At 49.3% G+C, this 22959-nt stretch overlaps 1 protein-coding gene across 1 annotated transcript; it reads right to left on the bottom strand.

Annotated features, from left to right (window-relative positions):
• Window positions 1–3478: 3478 nt before the first annotated feature.
• On the bottom strand, window positions 3479–21016 carry DAZAP1 (DAZ associated protein 1). The gene is made up of 11 exons (XM_010151078.1): window positions 20967–21016; window positions 18715–18755; window positions 18133–18299; window positions 17750–17815; window positions 17031–17141; window positions 14732–14780; window positions 10240–10322; window positions 6736–6889; window positions 5059–5088; window positions 4494–4634; window positions 3479–3669 (listed from the first exon to the last, which is right to left on the bottom strand). The coding sequence occupies exons 1-11, from the start codon at window positions 21014–21016 to the stop codon at window positions 3479–3481; spliced, it is 1083 nt and encodes a 360-aa protein (XP_010149380.1).
• Window positions 21017–22959: the final 1943 nt, after the last annotated feature.

The following is a 22959-nucleotide window of genomic DNA, read 5'->3' as shown; positions in this document are numbered from 1 at the left end:
CCCGCTGCCGGGTTCAGCGGGGACGCAGACGGAACGAGGAACCTTCTCCCGCGGCACCCGCTGCGCTTTGGGCCGTCAGACAGACCGGCTAGAGGAGACCACCTCAACTTCCCTCTAAAAAGCCGGAGTCCTGCTGCTCCGATATTTACCTTCCTTACAATCAGCCTCTCTTTCTGGAATACTCGACTCAAAAAACGTAAATGGAAACTCGAGGGGGCAAAGCAGAACGCAGAAGGTTGCGACTGCTGCGCCCGTCGCGCACTTCAACGGAACCCTTGCTCCAAATTTGCCCCGGGGAAGAACGAACATCCTTTTCCCAACACGACACGGCACGGGCAGGCTGAAGTGTACGTGCTGCCAAGCTCCCCAGGCACAGAGCAGCCCCAAAGCCCTTCACCCCGTCCCCTACGCCGCCGGCTGCCCAGTTCGGCGGGTTTTCAGCCCTGTCTCCGCTCAGGTGTGCGCTACGCAGGCTGCGAGCTCCCACTGAACTTGTTCTGTCTCCACCCCAGGAGCCAAACCGCTTCTCCTCTCCTGCCCGCCCGGTGCGGCCGCGACCACCGCTCTGCAGCAGGCGCCGTGCCGCGGGGCCCAGCCAGGACAGCTCTGGGTAAGCAGGATTTCAGGAGAGGGAGAAAGGGTGAAGGAGAAAGACTTGCTGGAATTCTCGCTGCCGCTATGAAAGATCGTTAGATTTAAATTAAGAACACGGAGAAATTGAGAAATTTAATAAGAGTTCCCATAATTAAATACGACTCTTCATCATCCTCGTGGCATCAGTGCAAGCCTCTGCCGTGAAGGATGCTATTAAGAGTCGTAATTACCAAGTACGTTTCTGCAGTTCTGCTTCTCTCTCTGCAGGCTTAAAGCAGGTTTAACTCTCCTAATCCACACCAAAGTCTCTCAGCACGTCTTCAGGACTTCAATTTTCAAGCTCTGCCTGTCTCTCAGGACCTGCTACTACTAATGAGCCTTAAAACACACCTATCACAGGCTTCTGTAGGCTCAAAATGCTAATCCAGTCTTTTTTTTTTCCCAGAGAGAGATAAGTAGGCAATGAAAAGCACAATTTGTTTGCCAACAGGGTGAGGCTGGGAGCGAGGAAATAAAAAACCCCAAGTTATTCTCACTGCACGCTGGCGGAAACCGCAGTCCTCGATTTGCGTATCCCAAAGGAGACCTACAGCATAAACCCGAACAGCCAGACAAACGTAGCCTCTTCCCCCCGCTTCCTACTCCTGCTCCAGCTCCCGGCGTGCACCAGCACCTCTGCTCCGGGCGTGAGAGGCGCCGCCCGGGGATGCTTTTACCGTCTTGCTTAAGACCCCGAGCTCGGTTCGATTAGAGAGGACAAGGCCTGGCAGCATAGCAGCTTGGGACGTGACCAGCAGCACCACTCAAGACTTCCGTCGGGAGTTCCCAGCCAGCTAACCAACGCCGAGGGCCGCATCGCCCTGGCGCAAGGAAACGTCCGAGGCGCACTGCTCCCCCCACCCCTCTTAAGAGAGACCCCTGCAAGAAACACAAGTTAATTCCCCCAGCGCAGATATAGCAAGAGCATTGGTTGTAAATAGGCACCACCTACCTAGGCTTCTCACTGCTCAGCCTGACCATAAGAGTGTAAACAAAGTATTGGCGCGTAGCCTGAAGGGTCTTGAGAATAGGTACCCAGCCCTAGTAAGAAATGAGGAGACCAGGGTGACGAACCCCAAGAGAGCCCTGTGCAGAGATAATTTTTCAGGGTGAGGGAGACACACCCACGTTAGTGTTTAATTTACGAGTGTTTACATTAATCCCAGCTGTAAACAGCAGCATTTAAGATGCTGCTCTCCAGCCAGCACAAATCTTAAAATGCCACAACGATCAGGTAACTCAGTGCCCTCTTTAAAGCCCATCATCTTTATGCAGTTATGTAAATACATGCAGATCAGCCCGACTGCCTATCCTACAGCACTGCTGCTCACTTGCGACCCCGTGAAGTGCTGAAAGGTTTTACGAGCGGGCGGACGATCCCGTGGTACCTCCAGCCCTGCCAGCCCCTGCCCCAACAGCTGGGAAAGCACCCGAGGTGAGCGACTAGCTGCAGCTAACCTTCCTCCAAATGCAGCCCTGCACACCTCTCCCTCCTCCCTCCCTCCCCTCCCAGCACTCCTGAGGGACTAACTAAGGACATGTGAAATATTTCCCTGGCAAAGAGGCTTCCTGGAATATCCAAGTGGTACCATAAGACACCAAACACTGGAAATCCCCCTCCCCATTTTTTCAGAGTGCTGGAAAACAGATTCTTTCCTGAAGTTCCAACACACTGCAAACACTGGCTCCCCACTGAACGGAAGTGATGGTGGGTGGGCTTATTCTTTATTCAGTGGGGTCCAACCCCCTTCCAGAAGAGTCTGCAAAGAGACAAGCTCTGGCAAGACGAGGAAAACTGAGTCACGAGGGCAAAGCTGTCTATGAAGCAACTGTGTGTGTAACAACCAACTTGAAAACTGTTTCAAATTCATCACATGAGACCATAACGTTTGCTCTACAAACATGTCTGAAAGGCTGATCTGTTTTACATTTTTGGACCTTTGCACAGTATCTATCTGAGGGATTTCACGACGGTTTCTGCAGGCACTTCAAGGGAGCAGGCAGGTATAACACACATGGAGAACTCGTTCAAGTAGGGAACGGTCCATCCATGAGCCTGCTGCGTGCAGAAAGCTCACTTCGGAAGTGAAAAATTACCAATTACAATGCCTGAAACAACAAAAAACAGGCAGTAACACCCCAGCTCTTTGGAGAAGAGTGTTCAAAAAGAGGGCTGAGTGGAAGAGCAAGGTGAGAACTCCCGCTCAGCTCCCACAGGGAGGGGCAGAAGTTTTACTCGGGAGCACAAGCCGCGGCCTAGCAGTTGTATCATTTGTAGTACTGTCTGCCTGGCTTACAGCTCGTTAACATCAGCGTTTCCTAGTGGCCAGCAGCTCTGTGCAGCACAATTAAGCTTTACACGCTTCTGACAGAACTGTAACTTGAGAGGAAAATAACAGGGGACAGGAGGAAGAGGCATGCAGCTTGGATGCTTACACCCTGCACTGCCTGCCTCTCGACGCTGTTCCTGCTCTTCGACTCAGCTCTCCAACCTGATCAAAGCCAGTTACACAAAAAGTTGACTTATCGGCTCCCCGGAGCTATCGGAGAAAACGAGTTTTAACCACGGATTCAGGGAGAGTGCCAATCTGTGGCTCCTCTTACCAGCACACAAGTCCCTGGAGGCTATTTCACAGCGTGCAAGCGATGCTTTAGAGCCGACGAGGAGAACACCCTCTGGCTAAAACGCTGCGTGATTTAGGGCTCCCTCGAGAGCTGGCGGCTGGCACTGCCACCCCGGCGAGAAGTGCCGTCGGTGAGGGCAAGCTGTTTCTGCACACTGACTGTCTACCCAAGAGGAAGCAGGAAGGGGAGAAAGACGAAGCCGAGCTTATGCTCCGCGCAGTTACTTACCAAACTGACTGTAAGGAAATTCCGGCTGAGCGGTTGGGGGTTTGCTCATGTCCTGAGTTGCCTGAGATGGTGGTGGTGGTGGTGGAAAAGCTAGTGGTGCTGCCCCTGGAGTGGCAGGTGGAGGGGGTACTCCAGGCGGGGCAAACTGGTCAGGCGGAGGCGGCGGAGCACCGTAACCAAAACCTGGAACGCCGGGGAAGAACAGCGCACGTGAAGACAGAGGGGCGACACCGCCTGGCTTCCTGCTCGGCTTCAGCGCACGATACCGTTTATTTTAAGATACCTGCGAAGTCTCTTAGCACCAAAGACTTCCTCACCTACAGCTGGCCACCGGGTAGTTGACTCCTACGGCCTGGCAACCGCTGCGGTTACCACGGCCCTTCCGGCGAGCAAACCACGCAGCCAGCAGAGAGAAGGTGAGAAAGCAGAGCCAGGGACCAAGTGCAAGCGTGAGGGGAAAGCCACGCTACTCGAGGTCTCAGGAGGAAGAAAGACAGCCCAAAGAAGTGGTTGCTTCGCAGCAGAACAAGCAACTCCAGGTAACAGGGTGCTGTTTTCCACCTTTTTTCAAAGGCAGGTTTGTGACTAGACTTTAAGGTGGCCTGAGGGGGTAGGTGCTAAAATTCCACTTTCGATGCTAGTTTCCACCTTCACTATTTAAAGCTTCTCCAAAAATCTAAGCCTGTGTCTAGCCCAGGTCACCACGCAGCAACCCCCAGCTTCCCTCACATGTCAGAAGAGGGGTACATAATAAATCTGAATGTTTAGCGATACGGATTTAAACTAGAGAACATAATAAATGAGTATCGCGCCCAAGAAAAACGTAACCCGACACCCTGACAAAAATACACAGAATTATAGCTCAGAACGTGTCATTTAGGTAAAGCATCTCCGGATAGATGAAACCTGGGGCAGGAAACAAAAAATCCAAGTCCAGAGACAGACGAGTTAAAGCCAGGAACTGAATTTGGTGACAGACTGTACCCAACCTCCTGCAGGTCACTTACTAAACGGTGGCGGGGTGCCGTAGCCCTGTGGGAATCCTTGCGGAGGAGGGAATCCTCCGGGAGGTGTAGAGACTATGTATGAGGTAAATGGTGGTGGTGGCGGAGGAGCTCCTCTTCCCGGAGGAGGTGGTCCGTATCCACCTGGAAAATCAAGAGAAACCAAGAATGAAGCAGCTTAATAACAAAAAGCAGCTGCTTAAGTCAGCATCCTCTAGATGGGTACAGCGGTTTGGCAGATTTCAGGCGCAGTCTCAGCCTTCTATGAACTCCTAGTTTGGGAAATATTTGTCCTCCAAATATCCCTACTGTAAATAACTGCAGTTTAGAATGCAATTCCTTGATAACAAACCAGCGTGGTTGGCGACAGCAGGATCCATGTCAGCTCCCGTTACTGATCCGTTAAGAATACGCTATCTTCTCCTCTGTTCTTCCAGGGCAAATTCGATTGAGCTTTTAACATAGGTTAAATGCTACAGAAATCCACCAATCACTGGATTTTAAAAGGAGCTGCACCCTCACTCAGTGGGACGGTTCTTTCAAACTTGGTCTCGTATAACGTACTTACCAATTGCCTGTCCAGCTGGCACCCACATCCCTAAAACAGAACAAAAAGGCGACTTACACAAGCACCAAAGCCGTACACCGTGAGACAGGAATGACTTAGGGAAGCTGATCCTGCTCTGGGATAGACTGGGTATCCTCCCAGTGTCCCTTATCCACCTAATTACGGACCAAGAGCGAGCCTTGGACTGTTTCTGAGTACGTAATTCTGGAAAGACTCCGAATCATTCGGCAAATCACGCAGAGAGGAGCCCGCCCTCCCCAGTTTCAAACCAGATGGAGCATTCGAGAGCCATGAGCACACCGAGTGCAGGAAGCTAGACCGGTCTAACGAACAGAACTATGGAGAATCTCAGCAGATGACACATCCAAAGCATTTTTAATGTACTACCAGGTTTATCCTAGTTATTTTTGAAGTTTCTGGACCATAAAAGCATAGAATCATGGAATGGTTTGGGTGGGAAGGGACCTTAAAGACCATCTAGTTCCAACCCCCCTGCCATGGGCAGGGACACCTTCCACTAGACCAGGTTGCTCCAAGCCTCATCCAGCCTGGCCTTGGACACTCCCAGGGATGGGGCATCCACAGCTTCTCTGGGCAACATCCTCATCTGCACTCGCTGCAGCAATAAGACGGGAAGATAAAGGCATCGATGTTTTCCATTTGTCTTCCCGGCAGATCAGCTATCCTTTTCTCTCCCAATAACCCCACGGAAAACCGCCTCGTTCCTCAACTGGCGCACTTGCAGATCAGCACATCTGTGCAGGGCGTCAAAGCCCCAGCTCCAGCTTTCAAGTTAATCAGCACCACGGGGAAACACATCATCCCTCTGCCGAGAAATCATCTATTGTAGCAGTAGGTGAAGCGGTGACACCCCCTTCAGCCCCCCCCGTGAAAATTTCCCATCTAGGAGAGCAAGCAAGCCCTGTTCTGTCAAAGGCAACTCAATCACACCACCGTACTCCTCCCCACGTTATCAACGCTGCCTTTGGATGAACCCAGCGTATTTATCCCGTCTTCCAAACACTGGGGGGCATGGGGGGGTTACAGCCACCAAGCCCAAAACACACGGCTGCTCCTTTCAGCCCTGAAGGGTTCAAACTAGATCAATCGGATGACGTGCAGTAAGCGCTCCCCTGCACCACTGCTAGCCCCAGAGCTGCTTGTTATTTTTCCAGGCTGCATTAAGCAATAAAATCCAAAGGCAAGCCCGTCTGGTTTTTGCTCAGCCCTTTCAAATTTTACTGATAAACTTCCTCTGAAATACAGGTTTTGGAGGATGAGGCAGTTTCAACAAAAATTCTCGCGGGCCACAGTCCCGCAGCCGGGTTGCAACTCGAGCCGCTGAGCTCCCTTCCGGCATTACCAAAACCGTGCCGATTCTGCCCGGGGAGGGGCAGAGCCAAACCGAAGAGGCATAGCACCGTCTGGGACACACGCCGGACTCGGCACAACCCCCAACTTTTGTCCCGTGAAACAACGGGTTTGGGGAAAAGACGTGAAGAACAACCTCAGAACTGGGAAGGACTGAGGTGTGGAGTTTTAGTTCTGCTGCCCGTAGCCAGCACGGCCAGAGCACGGATAAACCTGGGAACACTGCCACGTGCCAGAAAAACCCAGTCAGCAGTAAGCTGCAAAGGCCAGACTGGCGACAGCAACGCCGGGTGACGAAAGCAGTACCTTGAGGGCCGTATCCTTGCTGCCAGGTCGGAGGGGGCTGACCTGCCCAGCCATTGGCAGCACTTGGCATGATCCTGCTTCCCCACTGACTGGCACCGGGCGGCCCTGGGGTTTGGCTTTTGCTGTCACGAGGTTCTGCGCGTTTCACCTCCACCTAAACAAACAGAGTGGCCATTTAGGAGAGACGGTGTAGGTTAATATACCCCCCTTCCCTTCACACACACCCTTAATTACACTTAAGGCTACACTTAGCATCTTATGACTTATGTCTAAATACTTAATTATTAAACTTAAGGCCAGTAATTTAAAATGTTTCTCAGGTACAATATATATGATGGTAAGACATTACAAGTCCTACTGTTGAGGTATTTCAAGTAAAACACAGCCTACAAATCACTCGTGTTTCATCACAGTACAGTATTCATCGCCTTTAACCTTAAAACAGCAGTACCCTCTTACAACGGCTCTTCACGTAAAAAAAGGGTGCTCTGCAATGATTTAACTACTAATTGAACAGTTAAGGCAGGAGTTACAAAGATGACATTTCCAGTGAAAATAACGTGGAGCAAAGAGCACGCTCTGAAAAAGGGTACTAATGCTTTAACCGTTCCAACATGTTTGGGGTTCGTTTGAGAGTTACACTTTACACCCACCCCATCCAACTGCAATTTCAGCTCTGCTCATACCTGAGAAACACACATTTGGTCGGTTGTTTTTTTTTTTTTTTGGTTGGTTGGTTTTAAACTTAGATTATTTTTTTTAATTTATTTAAATGTCTAATGGAAGATAAAGACTTACCTTCCCCAGGCTAACGCTTAAAGAATCTCAATTAACTCAAACAATGTCAGAGGGAATGGATGTGATAAGAGAATCTTACATTACATCTAACAAAAAAAGTAAACAAACATGCAAGTAATAAAAATGGACAGTTGAGTCAATAAGAAGCAAATCTTCATACTGTGTTAAGTCAGTGACAAAAGCCCTCCTGGTTGTAAAGTGAGTAAGCCACAGCGCTGAACTGATTTTATGCAAAGAGAAAATGCCCTGGTGTTCCAAGCCACCGACTAAGTGCATCTGACCTACTTAAACTAAGCTGCACATTCACTATAAACCTCCCTCTCCCTACAAAAAATCCCGTTTCTGGTCTAATGAAACACCCTCAGCACTCATGCATGCTGAATTCAAGTCTTTCTTATTTTGTGATTAATTTTAATGGGTGCCAGAGTACAAAGAAAATAAATCTCAGTCATCAATGGGCCTGAGTAGTATGGAAAAATCAAGTATTCAGAATTCTTCCTGCCACGTCTTAAAAACCCATTCATGTCAGAGAACAAACAGGAAACAGGCACGAGGCAAGGACAAAGCCCCCGCCCCCACCCCACTGCAGATGCCCCAAGGACACCAGACATGACAGTAACCAAATCTCTGTCAGCTGAAGGCCCTTCCAGAGAGGAACCAAGGGAATTTTTCAAAGGACTCAAATTAATGAGTCTTAACACATTTGCCTCGAGGGAATTCGGTTATTGCTTACAAAAGCAGAGTCCTTCTTGCAATTTTAATTTTTTTTTCCTCCTCCTTTCACCAACACATGGATTCTTTCGGCAATACCTTTTAATTACCAAAAAGAAAGAGAATCCATTTTTAAAAGTAGGCATTATTAGTCAATGAGGAGAGCAGAGTCTCTGCAGTTCATTAATCGACGTGGAAGGATTCCATTAACTGTGTCAGTGTGCCTTTGGAAGGGGTGAACTGCCAAACCGAGTGGAAAAACCCCATCCCTGTGCAATATTTTGGGTGCCGAGGTTCCAAATCCTACACCTGCCTAAGGCCCAGTTCACCCCGGGAAATGAGGCATCGCCGCTGCTCCCAGCTCAAAAAAAAAAAAATCACGGTGCGTTTCTGCTTTTTGAGACACTAAAAGGAAAAAAAAAAAAAAAAGGGCAAAAATAGACGATTGCATTTTGGCACAGAGATCGTTTGGGAAACAAGGGGGAACGCTGGATTTGCGCTGGTGTATTCCAAAAGCCAGCAGCGTTGGCGACGCTTGGAAGGCTCAGCCAGGGCTCTCGGCGCTTTCCCACCGCCGCGACGTCCCATCCTTTGCTCCTGTTTGGATCTAGCCCGCTGCTTCGGGACGTGACCCCTGGCTGAAGGGGTTCGTGTCGGTTTAAGGCGATTCCAAGGAAAGATCAGAGGATGTATGGAGGCTATCGGTGTCTCAAACACCTCCCGGTGTGTATTTAGTGCTCTCAGCGCAGCTGCTCCCCAACGGGAGCGCTCAGCTGCTCCCAGGAGGAAGATACGAGTAATCAAGGACAGGCACCCATGTTCCTGATTACACGTTTCTTGATGGGCTTCGTTTCCATTAGTAGGAAAATCAGCCCACCTCAACCCCGAATCAAGGGCTAAACAGCATTACATACTGTGTAACGAACCCAAATTCCACTGATTTGCAGGAATACATCCCCTCCCTCTAGCTAAACCAACGCTCGTGAGGTATCACCACCCTGGAAGGCAACGCAAAGTCATACAACGCCGTAATTTAGGGGAGGGACCGTGGTGGGGTGGTTCCTTGAAACCCACTCACTCTAAGATCAGCTCCAACGCCGACTTTAACCATCCTGGATAAGCTGTGAGGCTTCTAAATTTACTACAATCTCCTGGGGGTAGTTTTTCTTTAAGAGTTTACTCTTTTCTCTGTATAAAACTTGTGTTTCCTGCAACAATTTACTTCCCCTTTAGGTTTTTTCCCCCCCCCACACAGGTACAAGCATGTTCCTTGCTGGGTAACATCAAAGTAATCCTAAAAACCTCCTCCCTACCAAACACCCTTTTGCTGACAACACAGTATGAAGATGAAACAACCAGAGGTCACTTAACTGCATCGTGGTTAAATACTATATAGAGTACGTGGGTTTGTATCAAAGTTTCACAGTAAGTGACCCAATTTTTTAAAAAACCAATCCTTCACGATGTTTTGGGGTTGTTTTCTTTCTCAAGTTTAAGATTATATAGAGAAGGTTGTCTCACGCCACCTCAGAATTTGAGTATCAAATGCACATCTGAAGGAGTGGTATCTTAAACCAAGCCTTGAACAACTCAGATTTCACTGGGATTCTGCATTTTTTCCAACTGCTGGAAGCAACTAACTCCTCTCCCGGCACCTAAGCAGCGCTCGAGACGAAGGCAGCCGTCGGGAACTCGGTAAGGTAAGCTCAGCCAGAGCAGCCCCCCAGGTCTGTCAGCACAAGGCCTCACCCGAAACAGCCCACAGCCGGAGTTCTCAGGCTCTCGGGATCCGTGTCCCTCCTCGGGGCTATGCCGCCAACTGCCTCTCTCGCCCGTTCAAGCAAACTCAGAAGACTTTCCCCACCTTCATGGATAAAGCCCCGAATTTGGACATCCGCGCTCTCCCTGAAGCGGTAGCTTTTGTTCACCAGTGAAATCGCTAGTTGCCCAAGACTTGGTTCTTTCTTAAGGTAAAATAAAACTACAACTACACACTTTTTTGCCCATGATGTCGTGAAAATGCATGTTGACAGCCTGGTCCACTGATTGTTCGTCCTCGAAAGTAATAAATCCAAAACCTAGCCAACGACGAAGAGTGAATCAAGGTAGCAGGGTGTTGTGACACAAAACAGGATGATGAACAGTATTAGGGGCGGACCAAGGGTTCAAGCAGGGGTTTCAGATAACCGAGACTTGTGTTAAATTTTCCCAAAATAAAAGTCAATCTGAGAAAATGGCGATGGATATTTCCTGTCATTAGGCAATTAATGCCTCATCTTGGGTTCGCACATGCAACTTACAAACTGAGCTCGGCAATTATCTTGTAATTTGATTGTATTCCTAACCCACCTACCGGGAAACGGGGGAAAAAGAAGTGCTAACACAGTCAGAAACGTCGCTGTGCCACACGATTAAAACCACAATCCCCGTGGGACAGCAGGAACAAGCCAAGCAACGCTGCTGCTCCTCTCTTTGATTCAGACTGGGTTCCCAAGGAAAAACTAGGATGCCCCAGTTCCCCAAAGCTGCAAAGCAACTTCCTCCCATCCCTTACCCCGTCTTCCAATTAGGGAGTATTTTCCATGGAAAATAAGGAAAGTTGCCTTTGAAAGGTAGCTGAAGCATGAAGGATTTTACCACTCCATGGATGAATGAGAAGCTTCAGAAACTAACAGCCCAGAGCAGAGGTTCTCAAGTTTTCCACACCTTCGAAAAAGCACCTAACAGACCCCACTCCTTCCAAACGCCGCGATTCCCGGCAAATAAAGCAGCGTTGCTCACACGGAGCGTGATACGTCCCACTGCGTCCCTCATCTATTTTGTTTCTTGGATTCCCTGCTGGTTTTCTCTTGGGGGAAAAAAAAAAAAAATCTAGGCAATGCTTCGGGACCTGGTTTTGCCCAAGAGACTGCCAACTGCTCCAGACTGCCACGGACGGTCGTTCTCATCTATCCCACTGCAGCCTTCCGGGGTGGCAGCTCAGCTCAACGCCGCAGGTTTTAACGAGGCCGTGGGGGAGGCTGGAAAGGAGGCAAAGCCTCCGGAATACCTGACTCGGAGGGCACACTTGGAGAACCACTGCACTTGGGTTGTAGCCGCTGATACTGCCGAGGGAGTGGCAAAACAGTGGTTAATTCCACCGAACCCGGAGGTTCACGCCATCAACCACTCACTGCTGGCGTAACAACCGAACCCCAGGAGAGGGAAGAACACATGCAGTACGTAAACTGTGCCATTCTTTCAATTAGCTAAGGGCAAGAGCGATAAACATTAGAAAGAAAAAGGAGGTGCGGCATCAAAAGCATATGGAACATGGATGCATTTCTGCTTTTCTGAAACCCAAGATTTCCCCCTTGGTTTGCATTTTGCTTTGCAGCTAGTGCTGACAGCAGCCAAATATTGCTCTAAAGCGTTAAACAGAAATACAGTATCTAGAACAGTTAGTGTCTCTCGAAGCTTATCCAACTGGGTTGGGTAAGCCCAAAGAGGCCTATTGTAGAGGAAGTTTATATATAAAAAAAAAATACACAAAGATACAGGCCAAAATAGATTCCAGCAGGTCAAATTCTGCTGTCAGCAACAAGAGCAAAAGACATCACTAAAACTTAAAATAAAAAGGAAAAAAAACTTAGCATTTTCCCACACACAAGAGACTGGCAGTATAAACGAAGTTTTGTTGGCCTGTGATGAAAGCAGCTCCAAACGGAGCGCGGCATTTCATCACAATATATTTGTCTGAGGTTCGCTGGGAATCCGAGTACCGGAGCCAAAGGAAAAGCGTCTGAATCTATACGTCACGCATTTCGGGTCACAGCCTCTCTCCAGAGCAGCACGGCAAGAGAAGCCACGGACACCACCTCCGTGGGAAGGCTGCTCGTTTAACCTGATCCCGGGAAAGCCGAAGGAGAACAGACTGTGGGATGGGGATGGGGTTTGGAGGGGAAGGAGGATGGAGAATAAGAGGTCATGAGGAAGCCAGTAAAGAAGAAACCATATAAAAAGAATTTGAAAGGGCCTAAACCTCGCAAGATAAGGAACAGCGAAGAAGGAATGTTGCTGTGTGTTGCACTCTAACAACGTGAATTTTAAACACAGCAAAAGCGACCAAGTCTGTCATCCAGTAGCTTTATTTTCCCAAGGACAGGACTTTACCGAAGACCAGAGGAATTTTTTAAGCGGACTCGGAACAGAGCAGCGAGGCTGGGCTGCAGCCAAGGGGGAGGAAGAGAACCAACCCAGCAAGAGGCTGTAAATTCCTCCCCAGCTCACAGAAAGCGCGAGGAGCAGAGACTGCAACACAGCCACCGTTTCTCTGGGATGTAACGAGGCTGGCGGCGCTCATGCTTGGGAGTCTGACAAGAACTGGGGTGAAAGGCCTTGCAGCAGAGCCAGGAGAAGTAGGACGGGACTGCGAGCAAGCAAAGGCGCCTTGGGTTGCTTGAAGACACACAGCCTGCTCCTCAGGGGCATCCCTGCGGCTCTGACACTAACCCGGAATCTGGCTGCCGGTGTTCTTGTGAGAGGCTGAAGGCAGGGGAATGCTACAGGGATTAGTAATGGGGATCGTTTGTCCCTCCTCCTAGCAGGAAACTGGCAGTGACGTGCAGTGAGGGATCGGCAAGGATGGTAAAGTTGAGGGGAGAGGGCAAAGCTCAGGATGGTACGAGGAGACAGCAGGGAAGGGCCTTTTAGACTTCAGAAACAGAGCCACTGGGTATCCTGCTCAAAGGAGAAGCGGAGAGACCGAGTGCCCCGCTGTGAACAGGGCAGATCAGAAAGAGAAGTCAAGAGACTGTGTGTTCTGGGGTGCACGAGCAGAGTAGGGAATACAAACCAGGAAGAATCTCTCCTAGCGCCCCTCCCGCGGACTAACGAGGCCATTTCTGGAAATGCCAGTCAGTTACTGCCCTACGCAGAGGAGCGTAACAGCAGAGCAATGAAAGCCAGAGCAACTGGGTGCGGGAACAGTTCAACAAGTCGGATGAGCCCAGGGAGAAAGCGTTCCGCAGCACGTCCGCACGCTGGATGGAGACGGGTTTCCAACCCTGCGCCCGGCTGCCGCTTCCGCTAGCTGCCCCCTTGTGAGTGGGTCCAAAGCCCTCTGGTTTGGGGGTTTTTTAGTACAGTTTTAAGCGGAGAAGCCCTGAACTACGATGGGGATTCATCCAGACCAGGCACGATGTTTTAGTACCTTTGGCTCAGAGGCTGCGAGGCTGGGACTACGTGTTACCAAGGTAGAGACGATCTACCAACTACCGACGTGTTCCAGTAACACCGATGCCCGTTCCTCTGCTTAAAGTCAGAGGTGCTACAGCATTTAAACAGACGGGTTTGTTCTCCTTAATAAAAGGTGTCTGTTGAGAGATGATTACGATAGCTCAAGCAAGCAAAGAAAAAAACAAATATATTGAAACTTCGTTTACACTCCAATAAAAGACAAAGCCCGTCCCTCCTCTGACTGTGGAACTGGCCTGTACCTCTGTGATAAATTATCACCTAGAGAGAAGAAATCTAAAGAGATATCGTTAATCACAGTCAAACAATTCACAGAGAGAAAAGAAAAGAAAAAAAAAAAAGAACTTACTTAACATTACCATACTTTACTATGAAACACTTAAATATGTCACTAAGGATGTATGTCTAAATTAAAAATAAAACTAAGACTTAACAGCTTAATAAATATGAAGTGAAGGATATATTTCTTAATAATGAGTCAGAGGAGCAATGAAAGTTCAGATGGCAAACTATTCTCCAGCATGTCGAACATGCCACAGGGTGCTCAGCGCCGCTAAGCTCCACGCAGTTCAACTACTGCCTCTTAAAAACGGGTGACAGATGCGATGGAAGGGGGAGGACAGGAAACCTGCTTCGTACTTCCACCAAAGGTTACCAGCTGGGTTCAACAGCCTAGTGACACTTCCAGCTTCGGGGTCTTTTTCCTTAAAAAAGCCCTCCAGCACACAGGGAGTGTACATCCCAATCAACATATATACGCTCAGGATTGTGTTGTTTAAGTGTTTTTCTTTAAGTGAAGCCATTTAACCAAAACAAAAAGCATGGAATGGATGGGCTGTGTTCCAACCTGTGTCCAGCAGTGCTCTGGAGCATCCCCCCCCGCAATTAGAGACCAACATACCTTTCGTGTGGAACGGGAGGGAAGTCTGCTCAGTATTTCCTCCCCCTCCCCCCCACCCAGTAGTACCTTAAGCCACAGGAGCGGCTCGAAAAATCAAATTTCATTTGACTAGCAAACAAAAAAAAAAGCATAAATGAACATGAAACACCTGACTGTCGATGCAGATGCCAACTGAAGCTGGAGATGAAGAGCCTAGACCTGCAGTGGTATTTGCCCAGTGAATTATTCTTTTTCCTGAGGCAACATAGAAAAAAAACCAAAGTCTACCTTTTCGGATGGTGTGAAATAGTTTGCCATCTGACTATAGGAGAGTATGAAGAAATTTCAAGGACAAACTAGATCAGCCTTTACCTCGGGGCCTCTGTTTCTCTGCGTCATAGATCATTACAACTTCAGTGACCTGGAAGAGAGAAGGGAAATTCTACTCACTGCGCTAGCAGGGGAGTGTTATAGACAGTTACTACAGGCTGGTTCCCCCCGCTCTAGCCACAGAGCGACGTAGCCATCGATACCAGGCTGCCCGAGCGCAGCACAGATTGGGAACGCTGGTCTGTACGGGGGGTTAAGAACAGCCCGAGAAGCTGCGACGTTGCGGCTTTTCAAGGTCTCGCCGCGCTTGAGATTTTAATCGAGCGTTAAGGTCGCTACACTTTCCTTAGGCTGTAGCGTGGATATGAAACCCCCAAAGCTGCCTGGTTTTCCACCCTCTGCTCATTAGTAAACCTCCCGAAAAGATGACTTTTGCCATTTTTAAACGTTTTTACTCCCAACGCCAGAAGCAGCTTTAACGCCAAACACAATGAAGAATCCACGCAGCGCCTCCGAATTACCTACTTGGCTCTTGGTGTGGTACAGAGCACCCGTTACACATGGATGCTTTAAACAGCATTACACCCCCAACCCTCCCACCCCCAAGTTATGGATGATCAGTATCAGGGATTTTAAATTTAAAAAATCCTGCAAAAATTGGAAAATGCCAGCTGTTGCAGGGCCTCAGGAATTTTGTTTTCAAGTATCAGTGCGAGCTGCAATTTAAACAAACCAGGGGTGTATGTCAAAGGCAGTATCAGAGCAGCTGGAAGGAACTGCCTTTACAGACCGAGCGGCCACAAAATGCGTGCCACCTCCTGCGATCCCGTTTTCACCGTCAAGTCAACCTTAGGGTATTTTTTTTTACTAGAATCCCCTGAATTAGCCTAAAATCTGATGCAAATTCACCTTTTACTTCCAGCCAGGGAAGGTATTGCACCACATACGCTCACTTGCACACATCCTACTGGATGCCAACAGCTGAGCTTCATCCCGATTTGGGGATTACGCCACATGATGGTGCTAGATATTTTTTCCCCACCGGATCGTTTGGATCCCCTTCTTCACACGGGTTTTATTCACCAAGGAATTACCACGTCTAAGAATCAGTGCCTGCTTTTGTCTCTTCACTCCGTAGCCACAAAATACACAGAGGAACCTCTACGACTCCCAGGATAACTCAGCAAGGACGCTACCAATTTCTATGCCGTGCTTAAAGTTCTACTACTTACTTTTAAAGGCACTTACACTCAATGGCTGTTGCCTTTTGGTGGAACATAACCCTCTATCTCCCAAGCCATCCAGATGTCAGAATTGGAAAGCCAAAAGTCTGCGAGGAAGAGCCTTTAGAAATTACGCTCCACAGCGGTGGAACGCGCTCCCCCCTTTTTATTTACAAGTCTAGTGCAGCCTTTCAAACTAAAGAAACAGTTGTTAGCCATCGCTTCTTATAGGTTTTAAAGATCATCTTAATCAGATTTTAAATACAGTGCTGTTGATACACTTAGCCACTCGAGACCTTGGAGAAAGGCGATTTTAGAACAGATCAGAAGAACGCACTAAACGCCGCTCAGGGGGCACGTTCACACCCCCTGGCAGAGCCCTGACTTTGACTCAAGCCATCTTTAAGTTCACAGCTGAGTTTAGTAGTTAAGGTCGGCAGTTTAACATCTGAAAGGGGCAACAATAGTGGGGATAAATGGGAAATTAAAACTAACTAGGGAAAACACACATCAGGAGGTATAATCATTTCAGCCCGAGGTTATAAACAGAATTAAAACCAGGTGGTGGTTTGTCTAGAGGTTATAGGGACAACAGACCTCAGCTGAGTCCAGATGGCGATTTAAAAGCAACCATGGTTACTAAAATAATGGCAGGAGACTGCAAAATTTGGGTTATCAGTACACGTAGACAGAGAAGGATCAGGGACACAAGCTCACTGCAATACTCACTGTTCCCCGCCCCAAAAAACTCAACAGAAATCGTTTTAATCGCCAAGCCGTAAGTTATCAACTGAAAAGAGAAATCATTATCGTCCTTCAGCCAGCTCAACTCGGGAGCTTTTGCAAGGAGGGCAGGGAATAAGGCAGCAGGTAAACGTAAACGAGAGGAGACGGAAGCAGCAGAGTTACGGATCGGGGCAGTTTGACAAACAGTAAGATACGTTTCAAGATGATGAACTGTTTCCTACAGTTTATCACAAAATGCTTCAACGTGTCCCTACAGCAGTTTGTCTAAATCGACCCCAAATTTGACAGCTTGACAAAATCTGGGAAAAGGCAGCGGGGAGGAAGAGAGTCTCACAACCACCCGGCAACTGCCATCCCGCCGAATGACTCACCACTCCGAATTTCTTGAAGTATTCCCTGAGCTCTGTCTCGCCACAGTTATGAGGAATCCCACCGACAAAAATTTTATTTGATTTATTGTTATCGCTCCTGGATCCTTTCTGCTAAATCAAGGAGGAGAAAAAATGCAGTCAGAAGGACAATAAAGTTGGCTACTTCAGTCATTTTACACTGAAACAAGAGCGATGGCCTCTTGCAGGCTGAAGGGGAGCCACCTCCGGGCTCGAGGTCTCCTAAGCGTTAAAGCGAAGCGACTGCGTGTTCAGAGCTGAGCGTTGGCAGGTCTCATCCCGTCTCCGCTCCTCAGAGGATGAGGGGCTGTGTTCTGAGGCCGTTTACTCATTCCCGGATGAAATCGTATTAACGCACAGGGCGTGAAGCGGGCTGGAAACGAGCATCAGCCCTGCGAGCGCACTTCAGACACTCATCTCAATATGTGATGAACTCAACGAAAAACACCAGGAAGAGCTTAAGAAAACACCCCACCCACCGGGTTTGCTGCAAGCACACGACGATCATCAACACTGTACTGTGCCTGGAGTCTGACCGCGGAAATCCAAGCAGAGGGCATTTTTCAAAACTAAAATTTACGCTCCAGGCCTCCTCCCTGCTTTACACCACGGATATATAACCCGAGTGAATTCAATTAACCAGCTAGAAGGTACGCCCAAACTTGGAAAACAGGCAGGATACACCCAATAGGTTTCCTTACCCATCCTTCCTTCGGTCGTGTCCTTTCTGGCTGCATCCCCCGAGGCGTACATGGCTTTGGATCAATCTGGAAGAAGTTCCAGTTTGGTGAAACCTCAGCGCGCGGAATATTGTCCCAAAAATTACGTTTACCGAACGGAGCGCTGCCGAAACCCAGCTCCTCGGAGCAAAGCTACCGTCAGTACATTGCCTCTACAACGCGACACAAACCACCCACTTAAAGCTTCTTACACTACTCATTAAGCCCAACAACCAGGTAACTTTTACGCTACCCAGTCTGCAGGTAAGGAGCCAGAATTTAAAACAGACCTTCGAAGCAGTCTGGAGCAGAAAGTTCTGAAGTAGAACGAAAAATAAAACGAGCAAGACACGAAAGGAACTTACGTTTCGGCCATCTAACGTATGAGGTCTACTGGCCAGTACTGTTCCCACACAGTTGGGATCTTTAAATTTGACAAATCCAAATCCTCGAGACTGGTTTGTTGTTTTGTCTTTCATTATTACACAGTCTACGACTTCTCCATACTGGGAGAAGTAGCTACGGAGAGTTTCTGTTAAAGAAAAAGCATATATTAAACAGAACCAGCTATTAACGTTATCAGGCTGTGTCTGCAATCACAAGATGAGATAAACGAAGAGCTAAACAAGTTCATCTGCTGGAAATTATTACTTTTTACTCCCTCTAAGCACATAGTGTATATTGCTTTACTGCCACTCGCACAACAGGAAAGTATCGGGGTAAAGTGGTGAGAAAACACTGTCACCCTCCGAGCTGACAAAAATGTCAGTCCCAGACACTGCCAAAAAACATAAAAACCCAAAGTGATGAACAGGTACGTGGAGTCTCTCTACAGAAAACGTTCCTCGTACGCAGAGGGGAGCAGCAAATCCCATCCAGCCATGCATCTGTACACGGCTCTGCTCTTCGCAAAGGCTGGCTCAAGGGCTGCAGAACACGCAGCTTACCTTGCGTCGTGCTCCAGTCCAAGCCACCCACAAAGAGTTTCCTGCAATTGAAGCACACAGGGGTGTTAGGGCGCTACACGACAGACGCTCCGTGTTCGCAAACGCACGAGCCGGCTGTGCCGAAGAGGTCCGGCGGCACCCAGGCCTCCAACATACACAAAGCCCGTTCTGGGCTGGAATTGGCTGTTCTTTGTGACAACTCCCCTCTGTTTCATGCTGATTCACAGAAAACTGAAGCATCTGTTGTGTGTCACAAGCATGACCAGAGATTGCGAGCTTATCACAGGAATACATCGTGTTCAAGATGGAAATACCAGAAAAGCCTAACTTCCTTCAAATTTGGTAACTCCAGGTGTTTGAGAAGGCAGCGTTGCTTTGAGAAATCACTACCATAGCCAGAAGGAAGAAAGAAATAGCACAGCACATCACACCAAGTGCATTTACCTGCTTTTTTGGGGGGGCAGAAGGGAGTTCCAGCATGGAACACTTCACATGTCAAAAACACGTATAAAGCATCACCAGAACCATTTGACGAGTGACCCAGCAACACCATTCTAAACTCATTTTACCTGGGTAGCCTCCCCCCCCATCAGAATGGGGTGTTTGGATCCCTCTCAAGGACCGGATCGTTGGCTCCAACTTACTGCCACGAGTTCCCCCAGCAACAGGAGGGAACGCTGCAGGGTCCCTGCGGTTCCAATTTAAGGATGAAAAAAATCCCAAGCTTCCGAGACGAAGCAAACTGACGGAAACCCAGACACTCCAGTTTCAACACCCACGTCTGTTCCAATGCCAGGTCAGGGATCAAAGCGTGCAGCGTCTTGCATTAGGCCTCCAAAGCCAAGTTCAGAGAGCGGGGCTCTCCTACATCCATTTGCTACCTGACGCTGAATGCTACCAACAACCAAAATTGGTTAAAACAAGTATCCTACAAAAATACACTAGCAACGCAGCTGCTGCAGCCCGTTCTAACAGGTATTGCAGCAAAAATAACCCCACACTTCTGCATTTCGAGGTATTGCCACGTGAAGAACAGCGCCAGTGGTTGAAGCCATCCAACACCACCTCCCAAATAACGAGACGGAAGCGCGTCTGCCCTGGGACGACGTGGCCACCATTCGCCTGCCAGGAGGTCATGAGCCCAACGGGAATCGCAGCTAAAAGAAACAGACTCCACGGGAAGGAATTGCTGAATGAGATGCCGTGGTTGGATTTGGGTGTCCCCTGAGACGTCTGTAGTTTTTCTCTGGTTGTATAATTGGGTGAAACAGGAAGAATGGGAATTTTCTCGAGCCTCGGATCAAAAAAGCTTAGCTCAGCCTGCAGGCCCCCTTGCCCCTGTGTTCTCAAAGTACTGTCCTGGTGAAGACAAGTCCTTAAAGTGCTGATTAAACCAAGCAAAAAACCTTCATCCACTCCTTTCATGTGCTACTCCCTCGCTCAGCTGGAAAGAGCCGCCAGAATCCCTTTTGTCCACCTCTATCTTCCAGTTAAACGAAAGGAAAAGGAGAAGTGCCAAGCTGAAGCCGAAGACAGAAGGCAAACCTGGGAGGCGAGTAGGAAACGCCACACTGGCACTAAATCAGCAATTAGGCTTGAAAACATTTTACGGTCCAGTTTACCGATGTCTCCAAACAGGTGACAAAGTCCTGGCTGAAACCCATCCTAAACTCCACGCTTCAACCCGAAGACAAATCTGAATCGACTCTTCTGGAGAGAGCACCCAAACCTGCCGCTCTTCGTGTCAGAGCACGCCGGGGCGCTTGGCTAAGTGCTGCAAGAGGAGCAGGAAGGTGCCAGATGCCTGCTTTGCAACTCTTTATCAGCTTCGGGGTGTGACAAAACTTCCACCCAAAGTCATTTACTCCCTAATTAAAGGTTAGTTCAAAGCCACCTCAACACTCGGCCCTTTTCAGGAAGGAGCACCAACTCAAAAGCTCTGCAGGACAAGTCCTGAGGGGGGGTGGGGTTACCTTTGGAGGATGCCCTCTACTCCTCCTAACCCTCAGAGAGAGGAACCATAGTCTGCTTTCTCTTCTACCCGCCCCCATATAGACCCGAGCATGGCTCCAGCTCAGCCGAGGCTGGGAATCGGGGAAAGTTTGCAGGGAAAGTTGAGGTTCTCCTACCAAAACCCCCAAACTTCCTCCCACTGGTGTGTTTCAGGAGCAGCTAACGGCAGTAAAAGGTCACATTCCCCCCATCAGAGCTGCTGGAGCACAGGGAGCATCCACGAGGCAAGAGCCTTGCACCTCCTGGGTCCCTTTTCACCTGGATTCACCTCCGCGATAGGCCACGACATCGCGACCCTTGGGCGACAGTACCGACCCCTTAACCGTGCGGGCACACTGCACCCAAAACCGAGGGGTGACTGAACTCGGTATGACGCGGGGCCTACGAGTCTTGGCCCACGGAGGCAAATTTTATTTCTAAGTCGCTAGCTGAGAGGTGACCAAAGCCATTTAAAACCGAAAAAAATTAAGCACAGATCAAAACATCCGCGTCAGCTGGCCAGAAAATAACCAGTACTTGCGCAAAGCAAGCGGAGCCTTCCCAGAGCTGCGGCACCGTAAGGCATCAGATAACAGCAGGAGCTCTCAGCTCTCTGAACCGGCCCGTCTTCCACGTGCGCGTTTCAGGGCGACCAAGTTTTTCACAGGGGCAGAAAGACCCCGCCGCTCCCGTTACCGGCACAGGGCGTGCGGCCGGCCTGGCGTCAAGGAGCTGATTCAACCCCAGCGACAGGCCATCTGCTGGCACCGCCGACTTCACCCGACAGCCGTCACCTCCCGGCGGCGCCAACCGTCCCGTCGCCGCGCGCGCTCTCCTCACGCGCGAACCTCCGCGCTCCTTCTCGTGCCATTCTGCACAGGGTGACTTCTATAAGGAAATAACTTTATGGCAGCGAAAAAAACCCAACCCATCTAACGCTATATTCAGGCTGAAGTTTTGATGGAGCCCGTGACTGTGTTAGCTACACTTAGGGGTGTTTTGGGTTCTTTTTTTAAACTTAATTTGATAGTGTGGTATAGAAAATCAATCGATACAAGATCGATCTACAAATACCAGCTGCATTCTGCCAGAGCATCACGCTGCCCGCAGGGAAGGAGGCCTCCCCGCACTGAATGGTCACTGAAACCTTCCAACTCCGTTATTAATTATTTGTAGTCACCCTACATACATTTACAGGAATGGAAAAGCAGGGTTGCCCCAGGCCAACTGTACGTAAAGCCATGGCTCTGTTTATACTCCTACCCGAGAATGCCAAAAGCCAGGACTCCGCAGGCCTTCGAGGGGTCGGTTTGAACACACTGAGCAAGAGCTCCCTGATCCCTACCTGGCACAGGAATCCGGCCGCAGCGTTGCACAAGAGCTGTCAGGCGTGCGGCAGCTGCACGAAACGCTAGGCGAGCGTTCGTCTCCCTGCGCTCAGCTTGCGTCACCGGCCCCGTTCACCAGGTCTTACCCACGCTGCCTCCTGGCCTCCAACAAAACTTTCTGTTCCAAGAGTTTACGGGCTGGTTATTAACATTCTGCCATGGGTTTGAGCCTGCTGACATCGCTCCTCGGACCTATTTACGCCACCCTCAAAACCACACACCTCCGTAGAGCTATTTATCGACTGCCGCGTCAGGAGGATGCTACAAGTCCAGCCCCGCCTGACGTTAAAGCAACTCCCAGTACCAGCCGGGTGAGAACCCAAAACATCAGCCCATTTCTTCTCCCAGATCTTCCCTTCTGCCACGAACGCCGTGACGGTGTGTACCCCACGCCGGTAAGCGGCTGACACCCCCAGACAGGGCGCACCCGAGGCGGCAGCAGCATTCCTCAGCTCCAGAGCAGGAAGCAGAAGGGTGACTCTTCACAAGTCATAGTGCACCTAAAAACCTCTAACCAAGTTTCACAAACCCACGTGTTCTGTCCCAAGCATTTACTGACATTTCACTTTCTCGTTTACCCTTTTCTGCCACGGAAACAGTTCATCCCAGAATTACTAAGAAAGCACGTGCAGGTATTTTCAAAATGCCAAAACTCAACGAGAGCACAAACTGCAGTAAAATAACCTGACAGTTCCATTAAAACCAACCATTTCTCCCGGCACAGCCCAGCCGTCCTGCGGGACAGGGGGATCTCAGGAGCAGCACTTTTTCTTCATCCAAAATAATTGCGACACGGAACGCTCCCAAGGCCTTACCTCCTCCTATCAACACGACTGCAAGGCCTACAGCCTCGAATTCGCTTTTT

Source organism: Eurypyga helias, unplaced genomic scaffold (assembly GCF_000690775.1).
Source record: "Eurypyga helias isolate BGI_N326 unplaced genomic scaffold, ASM69077v1 scaffold24334, whole genome shotgun sequence".
NCBI lineage: Eukaryota > Metazoa > Chordata > Aves > Eurypygiformes > Eurypygidae > Eurypyga > Eurypyga helias.
The sequence above is the reverse complement of the archived record's forward strand: the minus strand, read 5'-3'. Positions and strand labels throughout refer to the sequence as shown.